The sequence below is a fragment of the Symphodus melops genome (assembly GCF_947650265.1).
Source record: "Symphodus melops genome assembly, chromosome: 4".
Lineage (NCBI taxonomy): Eukaryota > Metazoa > Chordata > Actinopteri > Labriformes > Labridae > Symphodus > Symphodus melops.
The window spans coordinates 15,533,470-15,555,767 of record NC_136694.1 but is presented as its reverse complement, the minus strand read 5'-3'; the positions used below and the strand labels follow the sequence as shown (position 1 = coordinate 15,555,767).

At 40.6% G+C, this 22,298-nt stretch overlaps 1 protein-coding gene across 10 annotated transcripts in view; it reads left to right on the top strand.

Annotated features, from left to right (window-relative positions):
- kif21b (kinesin family member 21B) overlaps nucleotides 1-22,298 on the top strand; it is a 58,632-nt gene that overhangs the window by 14,324 nt on the left and 22,010 nt on the right. For 4 of the 10 annotated variants that reach the window (XM_079340730.1, XM_079340727.1, XM_079340729.1 and 1 more), the window contains exons 2-24: nucleotides 7,202-7,424; nucleotides 7,806-7,988; nucleotides 8,809-8,958; nucleotides 10,355-10,489; nucleotides 10,811-10,990; nucleotides 11,150-11,265; nucleotides 11,523-11,718; nucleotides 12,658-12,847; nucleotides 12,942-13,005; nucleotides 13,729-13,959; nucleotides 14,698-14,830; nucleotides 14,921-15,056; nucleotides 15,916-16,107; nucleotides 16,243-16,442; nucleotides 16,527-16,634; nucleotides 17,226-17,542; nucleotides 17,704-17,887; nucleotides 18,420-18,623; nucleotides 18,749-18,850; nucleotides 19,232-19,397; nucleotides 19,979-20,039; nucleotides 20,275-20,323; nucleotides 20,934-21,178. In XM_079340730.1, coding sequence (XP_079196856.1) covers nucleotides 7,202-7,424; nucleotides 7,806-7,988; nucleotides 8,809-8,958; nucleotides 10,355-10,489; nucleotides 10,811-10,990; nucleotides 11,150-11,265; nucleotides 11,523-11,718; nucleotides 12,658-12,847; nucleotides 12,942-13,005; nucleotides 13,729-13,959; nucleotides 14,698-14,830; nucleotides 14,921-15,056; nucleotides 15,916-16,107; nucleotides 16,243-16,442; nucleotides 16,527-16,634; nucleotides 17,226-17,542; nucleotides 17,704-17,887; nucleotides 18,420-18,623; nucleotides 18,749-18,850; nucleotides 19,232-19,397; nucleotides 19,979-20,039; nucleotides 20,275-20,323; nucleotides 20,934-21,178 — 3,765 coding nt within the window. The remainder of the gene's footprint in view (nucleotides 1-7,201; nucleotides 7,425-7,805; nucleotides 7,989-8,808; nucleotides 8,959-10,354; nucleotides 10,490-10,810; nucleotides 10,991-11,149; nucleotides 11,266-11,522; nucleotides 11,719-12,657; nucleotides 12,848-12,941; nucleotides 13,006-13,728; nucleotides 13,960-14,697; nucleotides 14,831-14,920; nucleotides 15,057-15,915; nucleotides 16,108-16,242; nucleotides 16,443-16,526; nucleotides 16,635-17,225; nucleotides 17,543-17,703; nucleotides 17,888-18,419; nucleotides 18,624-18,748; nucleotides 18,851-19,231; nucleotides 19,398-19,978; nucleotides 20,040-20,274; nucleotides 20,324-20,933; nucleotides 21,179-22,298) is intronic. The other 6 variants (XM_079340723.1, XM_079340728.1, XM_079340724.1 and 3 more) reach the window with 3 other exon arrangements.

Sequence of the window (22,298 nt, the reverse complement as noted above, 5' to 3'; positions counted from 1 at the left end):
TTTTAGGCCTATTTAGAAATGTTACTGTTATTGACCAATTGAGAGAAAAATAGCTGGTTCTTATTCTAGTGTGGACAACCGCCCTTACACACAGATTGCTGTGTCATTTTTCTTAATCCTAATCTGAACTCATGAGAATGACAAAGCACTAATCGAGGTACGGTACAAGCAAACACATTTCATCCAGATGGAGACAGTGTCCTGCTGTTTATGTAATCCCTGCAGCGCTGACTGCATGAAGTTAATCTCTTTCGAAAAGACAAAGATAGTTCTGTCACGTTATGCTACATACTGTGGTTTTGATGTAAGTTTATTCAATAGGTTTATATTTTGCAACTGGGCATCTGTTTGCTGTGTTTTTATAAATATCCAAGGCTTCGAGTTTGGCAGTGTTTAAAGAATAAATGTACTCCTTCTCATTTGAAGATTAGCCTGACTGATTTGTTTCATAAATGGATCCCTGCTGGAGATGTTTGTGCATTATTTCACTGCTGAGTACCATTAGGGTTTACAGGAAGTTGAGCCTGTGATGTGTATGTGGAGCCAACACCCTGGCAGTTCAGCAGTGTGTAGTGTGGCAGGGCTGCGGTGCAGAGAAGTCAGCAGGGATGCATCCTGAAGCATGTTTGGAAAACCACTGACAGGCACTGACAGGCTTGGAATGAGAGGGGAGCACCTTTTCAAGTTATACAGAAGCATTATCAAGAATAGTTTTGACTTGTTGTGTATGTTACAATGTTTTCTCAAAGGTTTTCTCTTTGGACATGTGTTTGATCTTGTTAAGTTATGTGCTCAATCTAGAGTCTTGATTACTTTATTGTGCAATATTGAACCATTAGACGATATTGTGTACAGTTGTACTGAGCAGACAGTCTCTTCCACACTATGGACTCATTGCATAGAGGAAATGAGGTGTGTGAAAGAGGTCGGGAATAAAAAGGATGAAATGACAGGTTGCACAGTTGTCTCTTTCTGTTCAGATATTAATGAGTCGGGTGACAAAAGAGGGATATCAGGTCACACAAGTTTTTATAACAGAACCTCTTCAGCCCATCTGGGGAAGTGAGGGCGGACTCAACATAGGACAGAGTTTTGTGTTAGGATATTACAGACATGGTGCTTATACTCATGTTAGAGATATATTAAAAGGTTTTTTTTTAAATTATAATAAGCTGATTTAACGCAATGTTTACTGTCACCCTAAATTAACAATACAGTGAAAGTATTTGGAAACAGTTGCTTTCTTACACATTCAGAAAATGCAAAGCAGTTTTAGCACTTGTGTTCAGTCTTTAGGCCAACCAATGAACACACGCCTGATGTTGATTTTAATAGCTTGAATTTGTTGCAGAGCATGTAGCATAAAAAACATTGTTTCAAGGCATTTTCCTACAAAACAGCTAACAGTATGTTTACATTATGTGGCATGGCATATAACCAAAACTAAAAGCTGAGAGATAAGGGATCGTCTCTATGAACATTGCAAATATTGTCAGTGTAAATAAATTTAGTGTGGCTTTAATTTGAGAGTTGCACATTTTTTTAAACATTCAGATGTGTTTATTTTTTTCATGCAGACACTTAAAATGTGAGACAAGTGAAAGGGAACAAGAAGATGAGCTGTCGTCTTCATGAACAAGGATACTTAGTTCTCTGATCTTCAGCACTGAGGAGATATCGTGGGGATTAGGTCAATGATCAGTGCTGTCCCTGCTTGGTTAACCCTGATGCTTAAAACACAAAATCAATTCTAATTCACAGCCTCCCTATGCAGGCTTTATTTTGTGTATAGAAACATGTCGACACTGTCCTTCCATCTGCTGATCTTTCCTTTTACTGCACAGTTAGTCACCTGTAGAGCGCTCATTGTCTACCTGTCAGCGCAGCTTTTCCTGGAAGATCCGCTCACTGTTGAGCTTTTTGTCAACAGTTATTGGATCCTGTGGGGGTTGTGTGATTGCAATTAAAACGGTTAGGTAAAAGACACTGACGGATATGCAATGTTTCCATTATGAAAGCAATATTTGATGGTTTGAAAAACAGAGAAGCAGACAGGGAGGAAGTAAGGCAGCAAGGGAAAGTCCACACAAGCGATTAGTCTGTGCTGTTATCAGGGGGGAAAAAAGGAAATGGAACAGGGCCCCTGTGCTGTGTCTACCATTCAGGCTTTTGTACTGGTATGGTGTGTTTTTACTGGCAACAAAATGAGGGACAAAGCAGGCCAAGTTGGGAAGAGGAGTTGGACAGGAGTACAGTAATATAAGAGGAGTAAAGTTGTGTTTTTCTGTGTAGCGATGATAAAGTATGAAACGTACTGGCAGAGGGAGGAACCATGTTGGTGCTATATACTATGATGTATTTATTTTTTAAAGAAGATGAGCAGATAAAAGGTCTGAGTGTCACAGGAAGTAGCTTCAGCTGTTGGCTCTCTGCCAGAGGAGAGACAACAGAAACACTCACAGCTCGAAAGAATACAATTAACTGCCTGTGTGTGTGTGTGTGTGTGTGTGTGTGTGTGTGTGTGTGTGTGTGTGTGTGTGTGTGTGTGTGTGCGTGCGTGCGTGCGTGGACTGTCTTAACTCAAGTGTTTACATTAGGGAAATGAGCTCTTTGGCCATCAGCCGCCTATTCTTTGAAGGTTCAGTGAGCATAAACACACACACACACAATAATACACACACCACACAGGCACTACTGGCACTCGCAGATATTGGCGGCGATCACAGTGGGACGATTTTATTGTTGCTCTGGGCTTATGAGTAAGAGACTTCAGATTTGCTCCCGGCTATTTCTCAGATTTTGATTAGATAGCAGGGCAATGGTTGAATCTAAAGGTGGGTATGATTGCATAATATTGGGTAATAATAGCATTTCGAAATTTACAATTTACACTTTACTCATATTAAACTTCACTGGTTTAAGCAAAAGCAAAGGAACACACAAGTAGTCATTACACATTAGAAGTCCCCGAGCAGTGTGTGTGCAGTTCCCAAGGAAACCAAACGCTCTTCAGATGAGCCAACTCAGGGAAAACAATAACAACTGGAAAGCAGATTAGGACTAAGACTGTTTATTTCTGTTAGTATTCTAAATCTCTGTCCACAGTGAAAATACGGTGGAACGAATGAAAACATTTCTTCATTTTAAGAGCATTCTTTACAGCACGAAAAAAAAAGCAACCCCCTCCAGTTGGCTTATTCTAATCAAAGACAACCCTGCATCAATGTAGTATAGATCAGAATGAATATCTTACTCCAAGTCAAACAATGTAGATATTTAATTTTGTCACACATGGAAAGACTTCAAACATTCTGAAGATTATCTTATGACTGCAGTTGTAAATGTCGGTTGAGGACCTCCGATAACTCTCAATTTATCTGCATCAATTACCCTTGCCTGCCTGTGTGAAGAAAAAAAAGATGACAAGTAAATATGCAATCTAATTAGCACTATTGGGTTTGATAATCTTTGTAATAAGTGAATTCCATTAGGGGTTGCAGAAAATGTTGTGCGTGTGTGTGATTGTGTTGTTTTGCTTTCTTTTTCTTCCAGGCACTGCTTGGTCCTTATTCCTTTTTAGTGTTCAAAGATGAGGCAAGATAAACATCTACATTTTCTGCACCAGTGATCCTCAATCTGCCTCTGTGTGTTTCTCTCTCCTTCTGTTTCATACAGACATTTAATCGCTCTGCTTTTTGGCTATTTTTAGCTGCTAAAGGCCTTTTAGTGAGTCTTTGTGTTTGTGCTGTATACTGTGTGTGTGTGCGTGAGAGAGTCATTTGATGGATCAATGTTATGGATCCCATCTTTTGTTGGTGCAGCTGGCTTCAACTTCTATCTACCAGCTGAGCCCTGTGTGTGTGTGTGTGTGTGTGTGTGTGTGTGTGTGTGTGTGTGTGTGTGTGTGTGTGTGTGTGTGTGTGTGTGTGTGTGTGTGTGTGTGTGTCTGTGTGTGTGTCTGTGTGTGTGTGTGTGTGTGTGTGTGTGTGTGTGTGTGTGTGAATTGATTATTTATAGCTGTTCCATTTCTTCTTCCTGTGGCTCCCTGACAGGCTGTCATTGTTTTTGTATATGTTTGTGTATTCTGATGTGATGTCAAGTCTTTCCTGAGTATCGTCATACTGTCATGGGGACGTTTCTCTGCTCTGTGATTGGTGGGCAGACACTCAGAAGAAGTCGTACAGTACCAAATGTAGACACATTTTCTCTTACAATATGTCGGGCAGCAGCTGAAGTAAATCTTTTTTTCTGTCTGTCTTTTATTAATCCGTTTATTGTTGAGAGTACAAACATTTCTGACTATTGTCTATCACCTTGTTCGACTCTCTGGAGGCCCAGAGACAAACACACAATCACACACAATCACACTCATCAGTGTTTCTGCTCGTCTAAAATGTTCCTGCAACTATCAAAATGCTGAGGTTTTTACTCGTCAACCAACATACATATTTAAGACATCAGGGTCTGGTTAGTCTATAGGACTGTGAAGGTACTACACAAACATTCCCTTATCAACTTTCTTACATACTGTAAAATGGAAGACATTGCTGGAGTTTTCTTTGTTACTTTCCTTTGATAAAGTTTTCTCACCTATACTTTTGGAAATTCTCTGAAACTGTTTTTGGTGAAACTTTCTCGATGATGTTTTCTTTGTTTTTCTTTCTTTGTCTTGCAGAGGCTTTCTTTCAGAAAACTTAAAGAAAAGCCTCTAGAAAACCACCTCAGAAGCTTTCTTTCAATAGAAGTTTCAGTTTTTTCCAAGACCTGGAATATCTCTTTCAGAGACTTTTGGTATTTTTTCGTAATTTGTTAGTATTTTTCTTGATTTGGTCTTTTTATTAGTTCTCGTATGAATTAAACTAATATATTTTCTTTCTTTCTTTCTTTCTTTCTTTCTTTCTTTCTTTCTTTCTTTCTTTCTTTCTTTCTTTCTTTCTTTCTTTCTTTCTTTCTTTCTTTCTTTCTTTCTTTCTTTCTTTCTTTCTTTCTCTGCAGTACAGTGTTAACCATACCCCTCAGACTTTTAAATATCACAAACATCAGATAGAATTGAGTATATTTTGCGTATCTGGGGCACATCCACTTTATGTTAATAATTGGCTTAAACAGCACACATATAGGACCTGTGATTTTCGATGCATTACCCTCAGTGTCAAGGTCACCTCCAGTAATTAATTCTCATCTGTATGCAGGCTGCTGTCTCACTGCCTGTCATAAAAACGTGACAGGGCAAGGCCTGCCTTTTCTGTTATACAGTCTTTTAACACTTCCTGCAAGACCCCCTCTAGTGATGCCACCAGGCCTGAAAGAGGGCCAAAAACTGCTGTTGTCAGCTGTGTGTGTGTGTGTGTGTGTGTGTGTGTGTGTGCGTGCGCGTGTGTTTCTGCAGCATAACGGCGTGTGGTGAAGGGATTATTGCGAACTTGTGGTGGGTGTGGTTCTTAAGGCATGCTTGAGAAGAACCATGTGTGGACTCACGATAGTACAGTAGGTTGTTCTGAGCTCTCTGTACAGTGATGGACTCTTGAGTTACAGTGTGCTGTTTGTGATTTGACAGCAGCTGTATTTCTCTGTTTACAGTATATATGTGCGTCTTTGTTTTAAGCATCCCACAGGGAGTCTGCGGGCTGGTCTCTGTGTGCGGGAGGCTTGATTTGCATCCTCTGAAGATTGAACCGGGGGGGGGGGGTTTAGCAGGACAGAGTGCGCCGATACTGCTTGCTCATGGCTTTTCCTGCAGCTTAAAGTGATTACTTCCCCACTCTGTCCATATTGTAACTCTGAAGATTAACACAGGGCTGTGTCACAGATCTGCGGTTTGTTTTTATTGCTAAGTGAATTTTAGAATTGTAGTTTGCACTGCAGTTATCTTACACTTATCTTACACTTTATCAGTACTCCAGCACAAACATAAAAAGTGTCACTTTTTTTAAGTGAGTCTCTGCTAATCAGCCACGGTGCTCGCAAGACTATCTGCCGTTCTGCTGGCAAACAACTTCCAGTGACACTAAATTTAAATACTCGGCCCTCATTCTGTCACCGAGTTCAAAGATGTTCAATGTGCTCGCCTTTGGACTCATCTAATCAGGGATTATTTTATGACTGGGATGTCAGGTGAAAGCAATTGACTGTAGTGAACTACCTGTCAGGACAGAGAACTGTGAGTCCCGAGCTGCAGGATTAACAGTTATCAGCCAGAGTCGGCCTTATCATCACCAGTGGCTTGGCTTGCTCCAGTTTCTCTCAGAATTGCTCTTTTTCTGCCTCATTTCTGATTTTGTACACGTCCACTGACTGTCTATATCAGCAGTGTGTACAAGTGTGCTGCCATTTATGTGTTTTTGTCCTCAGGGTTTATTTTTCACTTTGACATTTCAGTTTAGTTCCACTCTGTAAAGTTGCATGAACATCTTGTTTGTTTTTGAAGTATCGGACGAGAGATATGATGAAGTTTGTCCTTCTTTCCTCCTGCAGTTAAACTTATTGGTTGAAGACTGTTTGAGGGGTCAACAAAAATAATAAGACCAATGTTTAATTACTTTCTTACACTTCTGGCGTTTGAAATGAAAGAAATATAAGGGTGTCTGTATTACATATCTCAACCACAGTCTGCTTTCGTCAGTGCAGAACAACGTTTTGATTATTTGACTTGTGACAGAAGAGAAAGCATGGAGACGTGTGACGTCACTTCAGTCGCTGCTGACTAGATTGAAGTATTATTGTTGGAAATGGGGGAAATAAAAGGTGTGATGAATAGTGAGATTAAAGTAAGCTGACCAGATCTCTGTAGCCCGCTCCTTATCCTTGCTTGAGGGCTAGAGATTGAGTAATGCATTCACTGCTCCAAACAAACTTGAATCTACAGTTTAGTGTATTCAGGTGAAGTCTCATTGTGGTTGCTTGGGGTGAAAAGTAACGTCTTTCCCTTGTGTGGATTGTGAGACTTACCGTGTTGTAGTCAGCTGACTGAAGAAATTCAGCATAACGTAATATAAGCGTCTCGTGTGTTTCCATTATGCGCTCTCATATTCTCCCAGTTTCTAGTTTGCACTTGAAGTGATCTTGTGGTCAAAGCAGTCAGATTGTCATGCTTAATCTGCACATCGTAAAAAAAAAAAAAAAAAAAAGCAACTATATAATTTTTGATGTATGGTTAAATAAGCATTCATTCTCTGAAACATTCTTTTGCCTTTCTTCCCAGGATTCGTCCTCAGATGGCCAAGGAGAAGATCGAGGGCTGCCATGTGTGTACACTGGTCACACCTGGAGAACCACAAGTCCTGCTGGGAAAGGACAAAGCATTCACATACGACTTTGTGTTTGACATTAACTCTGAGCAGCAGCAAATCTACCAGGCCTGCGTGTACAAGCTCATCGAGGGCTGCTTGGAGGGCTACAACGCCACCGTGTTTGCATATGGGCAGGTACCAGACGCTTAGATTTATTGTCTGGGGACATAAACAAAGGTTCCCTGTTGTTTTTTTTTTAATCTTTTATGTGAAGACCAACATTTTTATTTAGTAAATAGGCTGTATCCAATTTTTTTTTATGACTGTTTGATTCTATGTTAGTTTTGTATTTTTTCTTACAGTAAGTTCTCAAAGTGACACTCCATCATGCAAATACTAAAACAGAAAAAAAAACATACATGGGAGCAAACTCAATACCTAACTTTTTCTTTTCTTTGTCATGTCAGAGATACACGTTACAATAACATAAAGAAATCAACAACACTTGAACACAAAATGTAAGATGTGTGATGTCTGGAGGACGCTGAGAAGGAAATCTGGCTTCATGTGTTTCAGACAGGGTCAGGAAAGACCTACACCATGGGTACGGGCTTCGATGTAGGCCTTAGCCAGCAGGAGCAGGGCATCATCCCGCGGGCCGTTCATCATCTGTTCGAGGGGATCCAGAGCAGGAGGCTGCGCGCGCAGCAGGCTGGCAGCCAGCCGCCTGAGTTTAAAGTCAGCGCCCAGTTCCTGGAGGTTAGTTTCACACTCGCCTTAATGTTCATGAAAGCAGAGAAACGTGTAACCACGCTTTGATGACAGCTTATTGATCTTGCATATTAACAGTGCAGTAGATAATGATCTGGCTTACAACTGTACCCAAGGATATTGGTCCACATTACCTCGAACCAGATGGGACAAAACTGTGGGACAAGAGGATCAGCCCCCTCTCCCATAAACAGGGAGCGACGGCTCAATGACAGATGGGCAGGAATGTCTGCCTGTGCTTTGTTGGTCCTGATTAATGTGTGCTATTACTTCAGACATTATTCCTCATCAGTGTGGGGAGGAAGACGGATATGAGCGAGGGATAAGAGGGAGGGAGGGGTGTTTGCGTGGGAGCAAAAAGATAATATGACAAGTAATCATTTCCTTCCCTCTGTCAGGCACATGTTTAGGCTCTCTATATCAGTGTGTATGATTTGAACAGTTGAACATTCTGTAAAAACAATATGAATTCACTTTTCCTTCTTGCTACTTCTTATTTCATTTTTGTCTGTCCTACTCTCTTTTTCTTGTGGGTTTTCTGGACTGCTCAGGTCAGGAGGTTATCTCTGTTGATGGTAAACAGATGTGTGTGTGTGTGTGTGTGTATGGTTTGGCAGTAGGTGGGAACAGCAAAGCTTTCAGCTGACCCTGTGCCCTTTGTTTCTAAAAGGTCATTCTTTTGACCTGTGTGTGAATAAGAAACACAGCTGTGAGTCAGTGGGAGAACAGACTCCTGTAATCGGCTCTGTTGAAATGTTCTTACATACATCCTGACAATGTGATACCGATGTGTTTGTGTTCCACGCAGTTGTACAACGAGGAGGTCCTTGACCTGTTTGACGGAACCAGAGATCCAGAGAGTAGGAGTAGGAAGTCCAACATAAAGATCCACGAGGATGCCAGCGGTAGCATATATACCACGGGTGTCACCTCTAGACTGGTGCACTCAGAGGAGGAGGTGGGTGTGTGTGTGTGTGTGTGTGTGTGTGTGTGTGTGTGTGTGTGTGTGTGTGTGTGTGTGTGTGTGTGTGTGTGTGTGTGTGTGTGTGTGTGTGTGTGTGTGTGTGTGTGTGTGTGTGTGTGTGTGTGTGTGTGTGTGTGTGTGTGTGTGTGTGTGAGAAATAATAGACTTAAATTATATTACTTAAAAAAAACTTATTTTTTCAGAAGATTATATCCTATTTTGGAAGTCAAAGGATTTTTCACAAGCCCTAAAAAATGCACAACAATTACCGTTGTAATAATGTAATTAGTTTTGAACTGAAGATGCATAAATCTCTAAGTACAAGTCTACTAATATTCTACATTGTTTATTTCACATAAACTTCATAAAGTGATGAGACTAATAATTTAGTCTAAAAAGGTGGCTAAAAAGCTGTAGTTTCTGCTTTATCATGTTTAAGCTTTAGGTGTGTGTGTGTGTGTGTGTGTGTGTGTGTGTGTGTGTGTGTGTGTGTGTGTGTGTGTGTGTGTCAGAGTGTGTGTCATCTATGATCATGTGTCTTAATCATCGTTTTTTCTTCATCAGTCTTTTTCACAGTATTTTTGTACCCCATTTGTTTAAAAGCAGCTACTGTTGTGTTTTGAAGAAAAGGTTTCTAAAAATGTATATTTACAAAGGCAGAGATGCACCAATTAGGAAACTCTGAGCCATTACTGATGTTTGAAATAACAGTTTAGACGATTGCAGATTCCGATACCCATTTTTGTTACATGGCTTCTTTGGCGTAAGACCCAACAGTTGAATAAAAAAGCTCTATTAGTGAATTAGTAACCTGAATTAATAAATAGGTACACTAGATGCATTGAATTAATTTAGAGTACATCAGTGGAATAGAGAGAGCTATGATGGGGTCAAGAGGGCAGGAGGAAGGTCTGCTAGGGAGAGATATGACAAGCCACTGACCAAGAGGTTAAAGGAAGTGGCTCCAGGTGGATTTATTCAGTCTCTTTTTAAATAGTGTAGAAAGAAAGACGTGAGATGTGACGGACAAAGTAGGCAGACGAACGGCTAAATGCAGTAGAGGTCATCTGTGTTTTAAATTCCCCAAATTCTGCAGGCTGTGAGACAAGTGGAGACAGATGAGGACACCAGGAGGAGAGAAAATGTGAAAACAGAGGGAGGAGATAGAAGTGTAGAAAAAAGATAACAGTATTAGAAAAGTCAAGAAAAAATACGAGAGACGAGTTATCTTGCTGTTTGCAGAATTGCAGCTAAGCTCATTAGAAATTTGAAATTAAATTATTATTTTCCCATCTTCATAAAATACGCTGATGAGAGTTATTCTGCAACAAAAGAGTGGGCTGTTAACAGTTTTTAATCATAACCAAACATCCTCTACATTGTGTTGTAGATGCTGCAGTGTCTGAAGCTTGGCGCCCTGTCCCGCACCACTGCCAGCACCCAGATGAATGCCCAAAGCTCACGCTCGCACGCCATCTTCACCATCCACCTCTGTCAGATGAGAGTGTGCCAGCAGGCTCAAATGGTGAGGCAGTTGTTCGGATTGTACCCTAATCTTCAAATATCTGTAAGCCAGTGGAGGCGGGAGGTATGATGGGGGTCAGGCACTGTCAGGAACGGGAAAAGAAATAATGAATATGATGAAAAAAGACAGGGATATATAAAAGAAAACATAAAATGTCCAGAGATGATGAAATCATTTCAAATAAATAATAAAAAAACAGTACGAGTGATTTAGTTTTACAGTCAGAGAAGGATTAAAGGTGATGAAATAATTGCTGTTTTCAAGTAAGAAATTCCGTCTGATGTACTCGTCCTTGATTGTTCTTGTTTACCCTGCTTTCAGAATGGTGGAGAAGAGAACGGGGAGTTAGACAGTGTGGACTCGGGACCCATCACCCAGCCCGAGTTTGAAACCCTGATGGCAAAGTTCCACTTTGTGGACCTGGCTGGATCTGAGCGGCTGAAACGAACTGGAGCCACTGGAGAGAGAGCACGAGAGGGAATATCCATTAATTGTGGACTGGTGAGAGATAGAGTGTGTCTGTGTGAGTTGGGGGGTGATGCCTGTGCCAGAAAACCTTTCTAACCTTCTTGCCATGTCTGCCTGTTAATATTGTACTACTATAAACGATTCTGTGATCAATTTCTAAAAAATGTCTTTTTGTGCACGTGTGTGTTGCAGCTGGCCCTGGGAAATGTGATCAGTGCTTTAGGAGACCAGACTAAGAAGGCAGGGCACGTCCCTTACAGAGACTCTAAACTTACTCGTCTATTACAGGACTCCCTGGGAGGCAACAGGTATACACACTCAAACAAAACTACATACATACATATACAGAATAAATTATTTATCTAGTACCCTAATTGTTTTTGGAAGAATATTTAATGTCAGGGAGTTTGATGCTCAAGCAGGACTTTGGTGCTTCTGCAGGTGGATTGTTTTTTGACAATAGTTCAAAGTAGTGTAGTGCCTCAAATGCACTAAAGCTTGACATGCTGTAGAGTTTTTAATGTTTTAATTTGGTCTACAACCTTCATGTTTTCTTCCTCCCCAGTCGCACAGTAATGATCGCCTGCGTCAGTCCATCAGACCGGGACTTTATGGAGACCCTGAACACACTGAAGTATGCCAACCGAGCAAGGAACATCAAGAACAAGGTGGTGGTGAACCAGGACAAGACCAGCCAGCAGATCAGTGCCCTGCGTGCTGAGATAGTCAGGCTTCAGATGGAGTTGATGGAGTACAAGGCGGTGAGTCACGGGGATGGATGGGAGATGAAAACAGAACAAATAGAAAAAAAGTGAAGGGAAGAAAAAAATGAAGGATGAGCTCAGAGAAAGTGATTAGAGGGGATGAAGAATGAAAAGTGGCAGGTGGAAGAAGAGAGACAAGACAGGGCTGTTAGTGCATTTAATGAAATGATGCCATAAGACAGAGATCGCATTAAGAATAGCAGCTGAGCAGAAGGACAGTAAAGACAACAGTAATGGGAGTAAGAGAAGAGATAATATTGGTAGCAGAGCCTGCTGCTGATTGCTATATCAAATTAAAGATCTTTACCGGAAAACACACATCAATTAAAGCCTCTACTATAGCTGTGCAGGGATATGAAGATGAATTAGTGCAATGTCTGCATTTTGTAGTTATTTCTTTAAAGCTCTGTTTAACCTCTAAGCAGAAAGAAGATGCAGTTGAGAGTATTCAAAGAAAAGTCTGTAAAAAGTCTCCACTTTCATCATTTTCGACTTCCGGGGCTGCAAGCAATCGTTTAGTGGATACAGTCTGTTATGCGGCTTTAGAGGGTCATTGCGGTTACTAGAGGGAGGTGAATGTGTGACTAGGACGAGGGACTGCGAGCTGACCTAAATGTGGTGATAAGGGATGTAATGTTATTGGAGTCAAGAAGTAAATAGAGTGCTGGATTGGGAGAGGTCTGTGAGCCGCAACCGGATTTGACATTGACTCTCTATTTGACACTTACACAACAGAATGTTTGCAGTGTTAATCATTCAAAATGAAACAATGGGTACTTGAAGAACCCCAGACTGACCAGCGCATAGCGCATACAAAACAATAGCAATGTGTTTGGTCGGCCTGCAATATCAGTTATATGTGAGCATATGGATTTGTGAGTTGAGTTGAATATGGTGTTCAGGATCATAATTATTCATAGTTATTTATCTGTGCAGGGGAAGCGTGTTGCTTGTGAGGAGGGTTCAGAAGGCTACAGTGACATGTACCAGGAGAACGCCATGCTGCAGAGAGAGAATGACACACTGCGTCTCAGAGTTAAGGCCATGCAGGAGACCATTGACCACCTTAACACCAGAGTAACGCATCTGCTGGCCAATGAGGTCAGCACTCTGCTTACCAAATCAAGTAAGTTAACTATTTTGTATTTTACTTTGACTTTCACAGACAGTATGTTCATTGCATTCTGTTACATGTCCCTGCCTCTGTTATTTCCCTGCAGGTGAAGGCAATGAGGAGATTGGGGCTTTAATCCAAAACTACATCAGAGAGGTTGAAGAATTGAGGTAAGAGTTCAATACAGTACCTTCTACAAAACGTTCATGTATATACTTCCACTGCTTGTACTAGTTCTCCTTTGCATTAACTTTCTACTGTTCCATTTGCACCTACAAGGAGCAGCCAATTAGCTTAACTTAGCATAATGGCTAAAGCAAAGTAATTACAATATTTTACATCTTTAATAACAACAGCACAGTGAAGGATTGAATGTGAGGCTAGCTCTTTCTAGCCACTTAAGGCATTGTACCAAGCTAACCATATTGTGGTTTTAGTTAAGCGTGATTTTACTGAGACAAGTCTGATATCAATTTTCTAATCCAACATGTCAAAAAAGTGTATATCCCAAATTGCAACTAGTTTACATTTACTTGCAATTGACTGTACTTTGTGTGTCAAATTGTAAACAAAACCAAACATTCACTTGAACTGAACAACTTATGTAAGTACAAGTGTCAATTTCTGGTTAAAACTAAGTTTTAGGTGTAGTTCAAGTGAATAACTAGCAGAGTCAAAAGGTCAGTGAAGTGACTCAGTAATATCGGCAATAACTGATTCGTTGTTGTGAGGAAGATTGTGCTAAGTCTTCTTTCTTAAGTGTTATAGTCCATTGCAGCAGCTTAAGTTAGCCTCTAGTAAGTTGCTTTATTTAAAAAAAAAAAATCTATACGTATATTTATATTTTTTTGTCTTTCTCTGTCCCTCTCTTCTTCTTCTTCTTCCTCTGTTAGATCCAAGCTGCTGGAAAGCGAGGCCATGAACGAGTCTTTGCGAAGGCACACGGTTCGACTTTCCTCACGTTCACCATTCCCTTCCTCCACCCTCAGCCCCGCCCCTGGCCATCCACTTGGCTCCTCCCCCGCTCCAATGTCCATGGAAGCCGAGATGACAGATGTGTTACGCCGAGCCAAGCTTGACATTGAACGTCTTAAGAAGAAGGAGAGGAGACAGCGGAGGCTGAGGTAAGGACAGAATAACAATTCATAAATCAGGACATAAGTAACGAGTTGTCATAGTTCCAGAAAACTCTAATTTCCCAAAATATTTAAATATTTAAATTTAATTTGCCTTTAATCCCTTTAAGGCCTTTCAATTAACCTGTGAATGTTTTTTTAAGCCAAGCGGGCCTGATGAGTACATAATTGTTTCCCCTGAAACATGCCCTCCTAATAGCTTTGCTCTTCCAATTTAAGAGGTACACTACAAGTCAATTGGAGCTTTGGGAAAGCCGGCTTCTGAATAGAGTTGGGATGCAGCCAGTGCTGGGTAGTAACTCTGGCTTGGACACAGAAAAGTCTGATTCAGTCGGCCAGTGGGTCATGGGAGAGAAGAGGACACAGGCTAACAGCATAAATGAGGTTTAATGGGATAGACGTGGAGGTAGATGGGACTTTGGAGATGTGATGGGGGATAAACAGGATGGTTGTAAAAGAGGGCACAAAGGGGAGATAAAATTGGCAATAAACTAAAAGAGCTGAAATGGTTCAGATGAGCTGAAGAAGACTTTGTTGATGACTACAAAGGTCTGATATTGGTGTTGGCATATGACTTGGCAGCTTTCCCAAAGCCTTAATGGAGGATGCCAGTAAGCTAGATGCTTGAAGTCAAGGAATTAACCTTTCTTGGGAAAAAAAGTAAACGTGCCTTTATTTCTGCTTTTTACATGGCTTAAAATGTTTATTTTACTGTCCCAACTTCAGTCCAGAGTTGGAGAAAGGTCTGAAGAAGCGAGTAAAACTGCACACTCATGAGAATGGGGAGAACGGGCAGAGTCGTGAAAACGGACAAAACGGAGAGAATGGAGAGATTGATTCTGATGATAACTACACCGAGGTATACTACATTTTGATTCAATGTTATATGAGTAGAATTTAGAACCCAAATAGAGCAATGTGTGATGTCTCTTTGTTTTTCTATGTGTAGGACATCATGTCTCCCCTGCAGGAGGAAAGTGGTTGTGAAGATGAAGGGGAGGATGAGGAGGAGGGCAGGGAGGAGGAGGATGGCTTTGACAGCGACGAGAGCCAGGTGGATTCAGACTCAGACTCTGATGAGAAAGGTATGTTTTTGACAGCTTTCCCAACCAAAGGAATGCAGCCCTTTTCCTTTTTTAAACCTGCGTTTGGTCAATTTCAGTCAGTTTCATTTTCATCAACTCCATCATGATTTTTCAGACATTACTTTTTCAGACTATTCCAACAAATAGTGGCTGGATCACCGTTAATTATCTGTAACTTCTGATGATCCTCTGATTGTTATGCTAGACGGATTAGCTAGTAAATCTTTTACTCTCTTTAATCTTCATTCAGTGAAATATATTAAAATGAAGGGATTTAAAATGAGTATTTTATAGACAAATGAACAGAGACTTTGACATTCTCTGGACCTTCTCATTAAGGCCCTTATATGGTCTTAATTCTGTTTTGTCGCTATAAAAGCAGCCTCATCTGATTTTGTTTGTATTACCCTGTGTCAAATGTTAGCATGCCAACATTTAGAAGTAATGAAAAATACAACATATAATAGAAAGTTAGTATTATCTTTGTCATAATATTAGCATGCTGATGTTAGCTCAGAGAACTGCTGTTAGCATGAACAGCTTCACAGAGCTGTTAGTATGTCTGCAACTCCTAGTGCTAGCCAACTTCTCCTGCATCTGCTTTTTCTGTAAAGACTTTATGCAGGTTGCCAGACAGTTGCCAGAAAAGATAAAATTAGACTTTTTTGTGTTTATATGACCGAGAAGCACAAAGAACCGACATGTAAAACACATATTGTTGAAGTTGTAGGTTTAATTTCAATTAAAAAGAAAGAAAAATCATCTTGCAGCCTTAATATAATGAAAGTAAAACTAAGGGTTGTGGGGGCAACTTTTTTTTACTAATGACTATCTAACTTAATTTTGAATGGACTTTAAGCAGCCAACTTCCAGGCAGACCTGGCTGATTTGACCTGTGAGATCGAGATCAAACAGAAGTTGATAGATGAGCTGGAGAACAGCCAGCGGAGGCTGCTGATGCTGAAGCTGCAGTACGAGGAGAAGCTCATTCTACTGCAGAACAAAATCCGAGACACTCAGCTGGAGAGAGACCGTGTGCTGCAGAACCTCAGTGAGTTCAGACGGCATTGGATTTTGTGGTTAACACAAACATTTGGGTGTTAGCAAATACATAAATACGCATAAGGTGTAGAGCTAAAGTAGCATCCTGATAACAAGTCATTAACAGTATTTCTTGATACCACAGTGTCTATGGAAAACTACACAGAGGAAAAGGCAAGCCGGATCAAGCATGACTACGAGAAACGCCTTAAGGAGATGAACCGAGACCTCCTGAAGCTACAAGCAGCGCAGAAAGAGCATGCACGACTCCTTAAAAACCAGGGGAGGTACGAACGGGAGCTGAAGAAACTCCAGGGAGAGGTCAACGACATGAAGAAAGCCAAGGTAAGGAAGGAGCCAGCTAGGGTCATTTGGGAGGAGCAAGAGTATGAATGACAAGATTCTTAAGCAACACTTGACTATTTCCAGGTTGCGTTGATGAAACAGATGAAGGAAGAGCAGCAAAGGAGGAGGATGGTGGAGGCAAAGAGGAGTCGAGAGATTGCCCAGCTCAAGAAGGAGCAGAGACGACAGGAGGTCAGAAAGCACTTGCTTCTGGTCATTAAGCACGGAAAGATTTCTGGTTTTATGTGTCTGCAGTTGCTGAGAAAGTGTGAGCTAATATTGCACACGAGCATGTTTAATCTTTGTTACATGTGTTTTCAACATGGTCCAAATCCCCGCTGTGTTTACAGAGATGATTCACACTGAATGAGTAGGTGTGGATGCTTGCAAACGTGTGAATATACATCGGGCCTCCATCTGTTTGACAGTCTGACACATCAGAAATTGATTTAAGGATTATGAGCATATTGAATACAGATTGTCGGGATTGCTTTTATGTTTTGAAGATTCAAAATTCCACATTTAATGTTTTCCCTGCAGCATAACTCTTAAGTAATCAGCATGAAAACATTTACACTGTCATACCTTGGGCCTTGTTTATAATCCTGTTATGTAGAGTTTCATCTGAAGTGATCACATGCTTTCATGATCAACACTTTTAAAGCCTGTTGTGCAAAAAGCAGCTCAAGGATCCTTATCAAAATCAGAGAACCATGACTTTTTTTTTTATGAATGCCCAATGACATAAATATTAAACATCTTTTTGATCCTCCTGTCCATCAGTACCAGATCAGATCTCTGGAGTCTCAGAAGCGGCAGCAGGAGCTGGTACTGCGCAGAAAGACGCAGGAAGTGACTGCCCTGCGCCGACTGGCAAAGCCTATGTCAGAGCGCGTGGCAGGGCGCGTGGCCCGCTGGAACCACAGCCCCTCAGTTACAGACTCAGGAGCAGAGTTATCAGCCAGCACAACAGCCAGCAGCTCTGAACCTGAGACTGGGAGGACTGTGAGTGGACTGGTAAAGCAGTGGAACAACAAGAACAATGGATTTGGATATCTCGGAGAGAGTGAAGGGAGCATGGATGGAAACAAGGTCATTGGGTGAGATGGATTGACATTTTTGCACAACCATTTTTAAGTAGAAGTCATTTTAGACTTGAATGTGGTTAACATTTTGAAAGGAGTAGCGGTGGTGATAAGCTTTCTCCTCCTTTCCTCTCCTCCCCTCTACATACCTCTCTTCTTTCTTCCTCTCCTTTCAGCAGCAGGAAGAAGCTGCAGCGTAAACCAGCGAGCCTTGGCAGCAGCGCTGCGGCAGGCAGAGCCAGCAGTTTCTCCAAATCAGCTCGTCAAAAGTGGCAGACCCTTGAGCATCGCATAATGGACATTGTCATGCAAAGAATGACGATCTCTAATATGGAGTCAGACATGGATCGCCTTATCAAGGTGAGGATGGTCTGAAGGTTTAGCTCTGATGCGATTAAAATGAAGTGCTGTTAAAAGAAGTGTGGTTTTACTTTACTGGGATTACAACAGATGGTACTGAGATCAAATTGATTGTAATACAACAAGCCAGTAACAACAGTGTGGTGGACAGCAGTGGGTTTTTTTTTTTCAAATTAAAACCAAAGGAAAAAACGAACAGTTTCAGCATCAGCAGAAGTAGCTCTTTAAGCCACACTTTATTTCTTTATTTCAGTAGCTGTCAACGTTAATCAAAGTGAGGGGAGGCTCATCCTTCCTCCTTTTTTAAAGGCAGTGACTGTTAAAACCATGCAGAACTGTCTGCTACAGTATGCCGACTCACCTCTTTAGAAATGCTGTCAGGTTTAAACTTAGTGTTAGAACAGAGTTATCACAAATTGATGTGGAAATATGGAAATAACACTTATTTCATTTTTCTTGAGATTTTTTTATAATAGATCGGACTTTCTTTTTTTTTCTTGCTGTGTTTGCATTTATATTTTGTATGACTCAGAAACGAGAGGAGCTGACGGCCCAGCAGGAAGCGCTCTCACACAAGAGGCAGGTACTGAGTGCAGAAGGGGAGGGGCCAGAAGCAGAGGACCGCCTCATTCTGGAAATAAATGAGGAGATTGAGGTGCTGAACGCCAACATAGACTACATTAATGACAGCCTGTCTGACTGTCAGGCCACCATTGTACAGATAGAAGAGACCAAGGTATAAACACACTCGCACACAGTATCACACAAGCACAGAAAATAAAACAAATTAGCCTATCGGCTGTGTGAAGGGACAGAGGGCCTCCTGTAATGCTCAGGGTTGTTGGTTGTGTCGTCCCTCAGGATGAGCTGGACTCTGTGGACACATCAGTAGTGATCAGCTCCTGCTCTCTGGCTGAGGCTCGCAACCTGCTCGACCACTTCCTGAAGGCTTCTATTGACAAAGTAAGTCATCTTAAAACCAATGAAGCAAAATAGTCTATTTTTTAACATTAGAAACTGTTTTTAAATCCATAATGTTGAAACAAGTTAAAGTGATGTTCATATTTGAATACCAAGAACTTGGTGCATGTAGTTTGTGGTATGCAAGCGACATGAATTGTGGTTTGCTGCCATCTAGTGGCATGTAGTACAGCATGATTTTTGGATGTTTTTCATTGTACCAAATAGCTCGATACAATTACAAAATGAACACTGTGCAGATAAACAGTAGTCTGTTATCCTAGTATTTGATTCATATCTTCTTAAAACATTTATTCTGTAGCACTTTGTGTGTATGCATATGCATTTTAATTGATGACATATATGGTCATGGTGTGTGCGCAGAGCTTACAGGTCGCTCAGAGGGAGGCTCAGATCAGACTACTGGAGGGTCAGTTGAGACAGACAGATGTGATTGGCTCCTCCCATAATCACATAATCCTGGATGCCCTGCGAGAAAAGGCAGAATACATCCCTGAACTTCAGGCTCTCATCCACAATGTGCAGCAGGGTGAGTTGTGGATATTGTTAGTGTTCAAAAACAGTCTGTAACATTTAGTAAGTTTGTTCCTTCGCACTCCTCTCTTGATTCTCCTTTGCCAATATTTCTCCTTCAGTTTGCTTCTGCATACAATAAATACAGTCTACTCTCTTAATGTCTATGCTTCACTCTTTGGTGAAATCTTAAGAACAGATTTATACATGGCTGTCTTCATTGTGCTTAACACTTCTGTTTTTTATCAAACCAGACAGTACATAATTTAACGACAGTTTGAAATAATGTTTTACTTTGATTCTCACTCAGTCGTCCAATTACTACTGCTTGCTTGTTTGTGCAGTCCTTCAAAAAGAAATGCAGCAGGGCAGGCACATAGATAAAAATTGGTCCTCATCAGACTTGGTAAATATTTGTAAGGGATGATGCCATATTAGTTATACATTATCACAGATACAGTATATGCATGATTTAGTGGACTTCTTTTTAGGGAAAATACAGAAAAAGATATAACATTATAAAAACAGTTTCGTGATAAATAATTTGTAAGTGTGTTTTGCTCAGTCATGACAATTGTATATTTTTTGTGCTTCTAGAAAACGGCTATGCCAGCACAGATGAGGAGCCTTCTGAGTTCAGCCAAGCCTCTGACAGCAGGTGAGACGGGAGTCTGCTCGCCCACATGCCATTGTTGATACACATCACACAACATCCTCCTCTCACTGTGACCTTCTTTTCCTAAAACAAAACATCTCACACCATCTGCTACTGTTTGTCCTTGTTAGCAAAAAATAAATAAGAATGTTTTTCATTCTCTGAATCTTTCATCTGAAAAAACCGAGTATGCACTGCTCTCTACTCTCCTGACTGCTGATTTTCTCTCTTCCTGTAGTGTATCTCATATGAAAGAGTCCAACAGCCAGGATGATTTCAAGACAAAGGTATGGCTGATTTGCATTTTTGAGTTGTTTATTATCATTATTAAAAGTGAAAGGTTTGTACAGTGCTGCAACTTACAGTCTGTACCTTGACAGTTCATGTTGTCAGATGATGTTACTGTGCATTGACTATTGCTCTAATTTTCAATGACACATCTACACACATCCCAGTTTGTCAGAGCAGTTGTCATTGTGGTAGCAAACCATGAGGGGGCAGTGTAAGCTAAACTTTAAAACTCTTCGACCTCATAAAGCTTTTTTTGATATTCTGAGGAGGAAACCCTGGTTAGAAAGAAAATCCCTCTTATCCATAACGATGTGCTTTTTCTTTATGTGTTTTTTTTAGTTCTTGTTTTTCTCCATCCAGCCTTTTTTATAAACCACCAAGGCTGCTTTCTCTTTTAAAACATGTTTGTTTTACAATTTTAAAATTCTCTTTGCACCTTTTCCCAGCTGAATGATGTTTTCAGGCTGTATGTTAATATCCTCTGCACCTTAATTAAATGTAAACTTTGTTTATTTTATGTCTTAGTTTCTTTATCACACTGACTTTATTCTCTATGGTCCTAAAGGCTTATTACAAAAACAAAAATTGTACTAATTTTTCACACAGATGGAGCCTCGTCTGTCCGCTCAAATGAAGGCAGTATCAGCAGAGTATCTAGGTCCAGTCTTGGACCCCTCATCGGGCAGTAAGCAGCAACACATTACCAAATCTCTGGCCTCTCTGACTGACATCCAGGAAGATGGCCTGAGCCTGGGGAAAGTGAGTCTGGGACTCAGTTTGGCCCTGAGAGACCCCTTTCACAGAGACAGAGCATCCCGCACCATCAGCCTACCTATCAGGGGACACACCTTGTAAGTGAATCAGAATCACATCTGAGATAGGCGAGAGTAAGGTTTAACAGGTGTTATCGAAAAGGTTAACGATGGCGGCCTGGGTCCATATTATTCAGAAGTGTTACGACTTCACTTGACAAGTTATCATTTATTACAGTGTGTCTGATAGTAGGGTATTTTAATTGAAGCCCACACTGCTGTGGATACCAACTGTTATGTTTAATGTTTCCCAACAGTGTAACAGATCAGCTCTAGTCGCCCTTATTGACACTACAAGCATACTTGCATAACTTGTGAAGACAACTTGCAATACATTACAAGTAGCTGTTTCACCATATTCCTTTTTTTTTTTTACATTATTACACATATTTTACTTTGAGCTAGCAAACAGACATTCATCCATTAGTAATAGTTAAGTGTATAGAATTAAGCTTCTAATCCTGTTTTAAAAGCTTACAAGTTAAGGTTTTGATACATTACCTTAAGCTAACACATTTAACTTTTAGGCTACACAGTACGGTACTCATGGCATTTGGATTCATATAAAATGACTAATTACAACCAGTTTCTTTATAGCTAGCAACCAAACATATCCTTTGATTTGAGTTCACTCGACTGTATCTTCATTTGTTGCTTTAAATCAACAATTTAAATTGTTTATATAGCAATTTAGGCTAACTGTTAAGCCACATCTCTTGGCTAGTTACAAACGACTTAATCCAAAAAATAACTGCATCAACAATTAAATTAGCGGTTAACCCATGATGCTACCACAAAACACCTCATATCATCATACAGGTTGTAGTTTGCACGATGTGTGTTGTTTTCGGCTCACATTGTGTTTTGGATAAATGAATGCAACCATTACTTGAAAAGATGTGAATTTAAAAGACCTCTTCCTTGACCCTAGGCACACCTGACCTACTGTTGTAACTTCAGACAGGGATTTTTTGTGAATTTGTTGTTGACTCTACTTTAGGAAGATATATTTTTCTCCTTGGGATCTATCCTGCTCTAAAGGCTGCAACCATTCCCAGCCTTTCCTGCATATGCTTTCAATCATATCTCTCTGACTGTTTATTCCCAAATTCTTAAAATGAACAACATGACAAATATAACGTAGTGAAAAAAGTGTCAA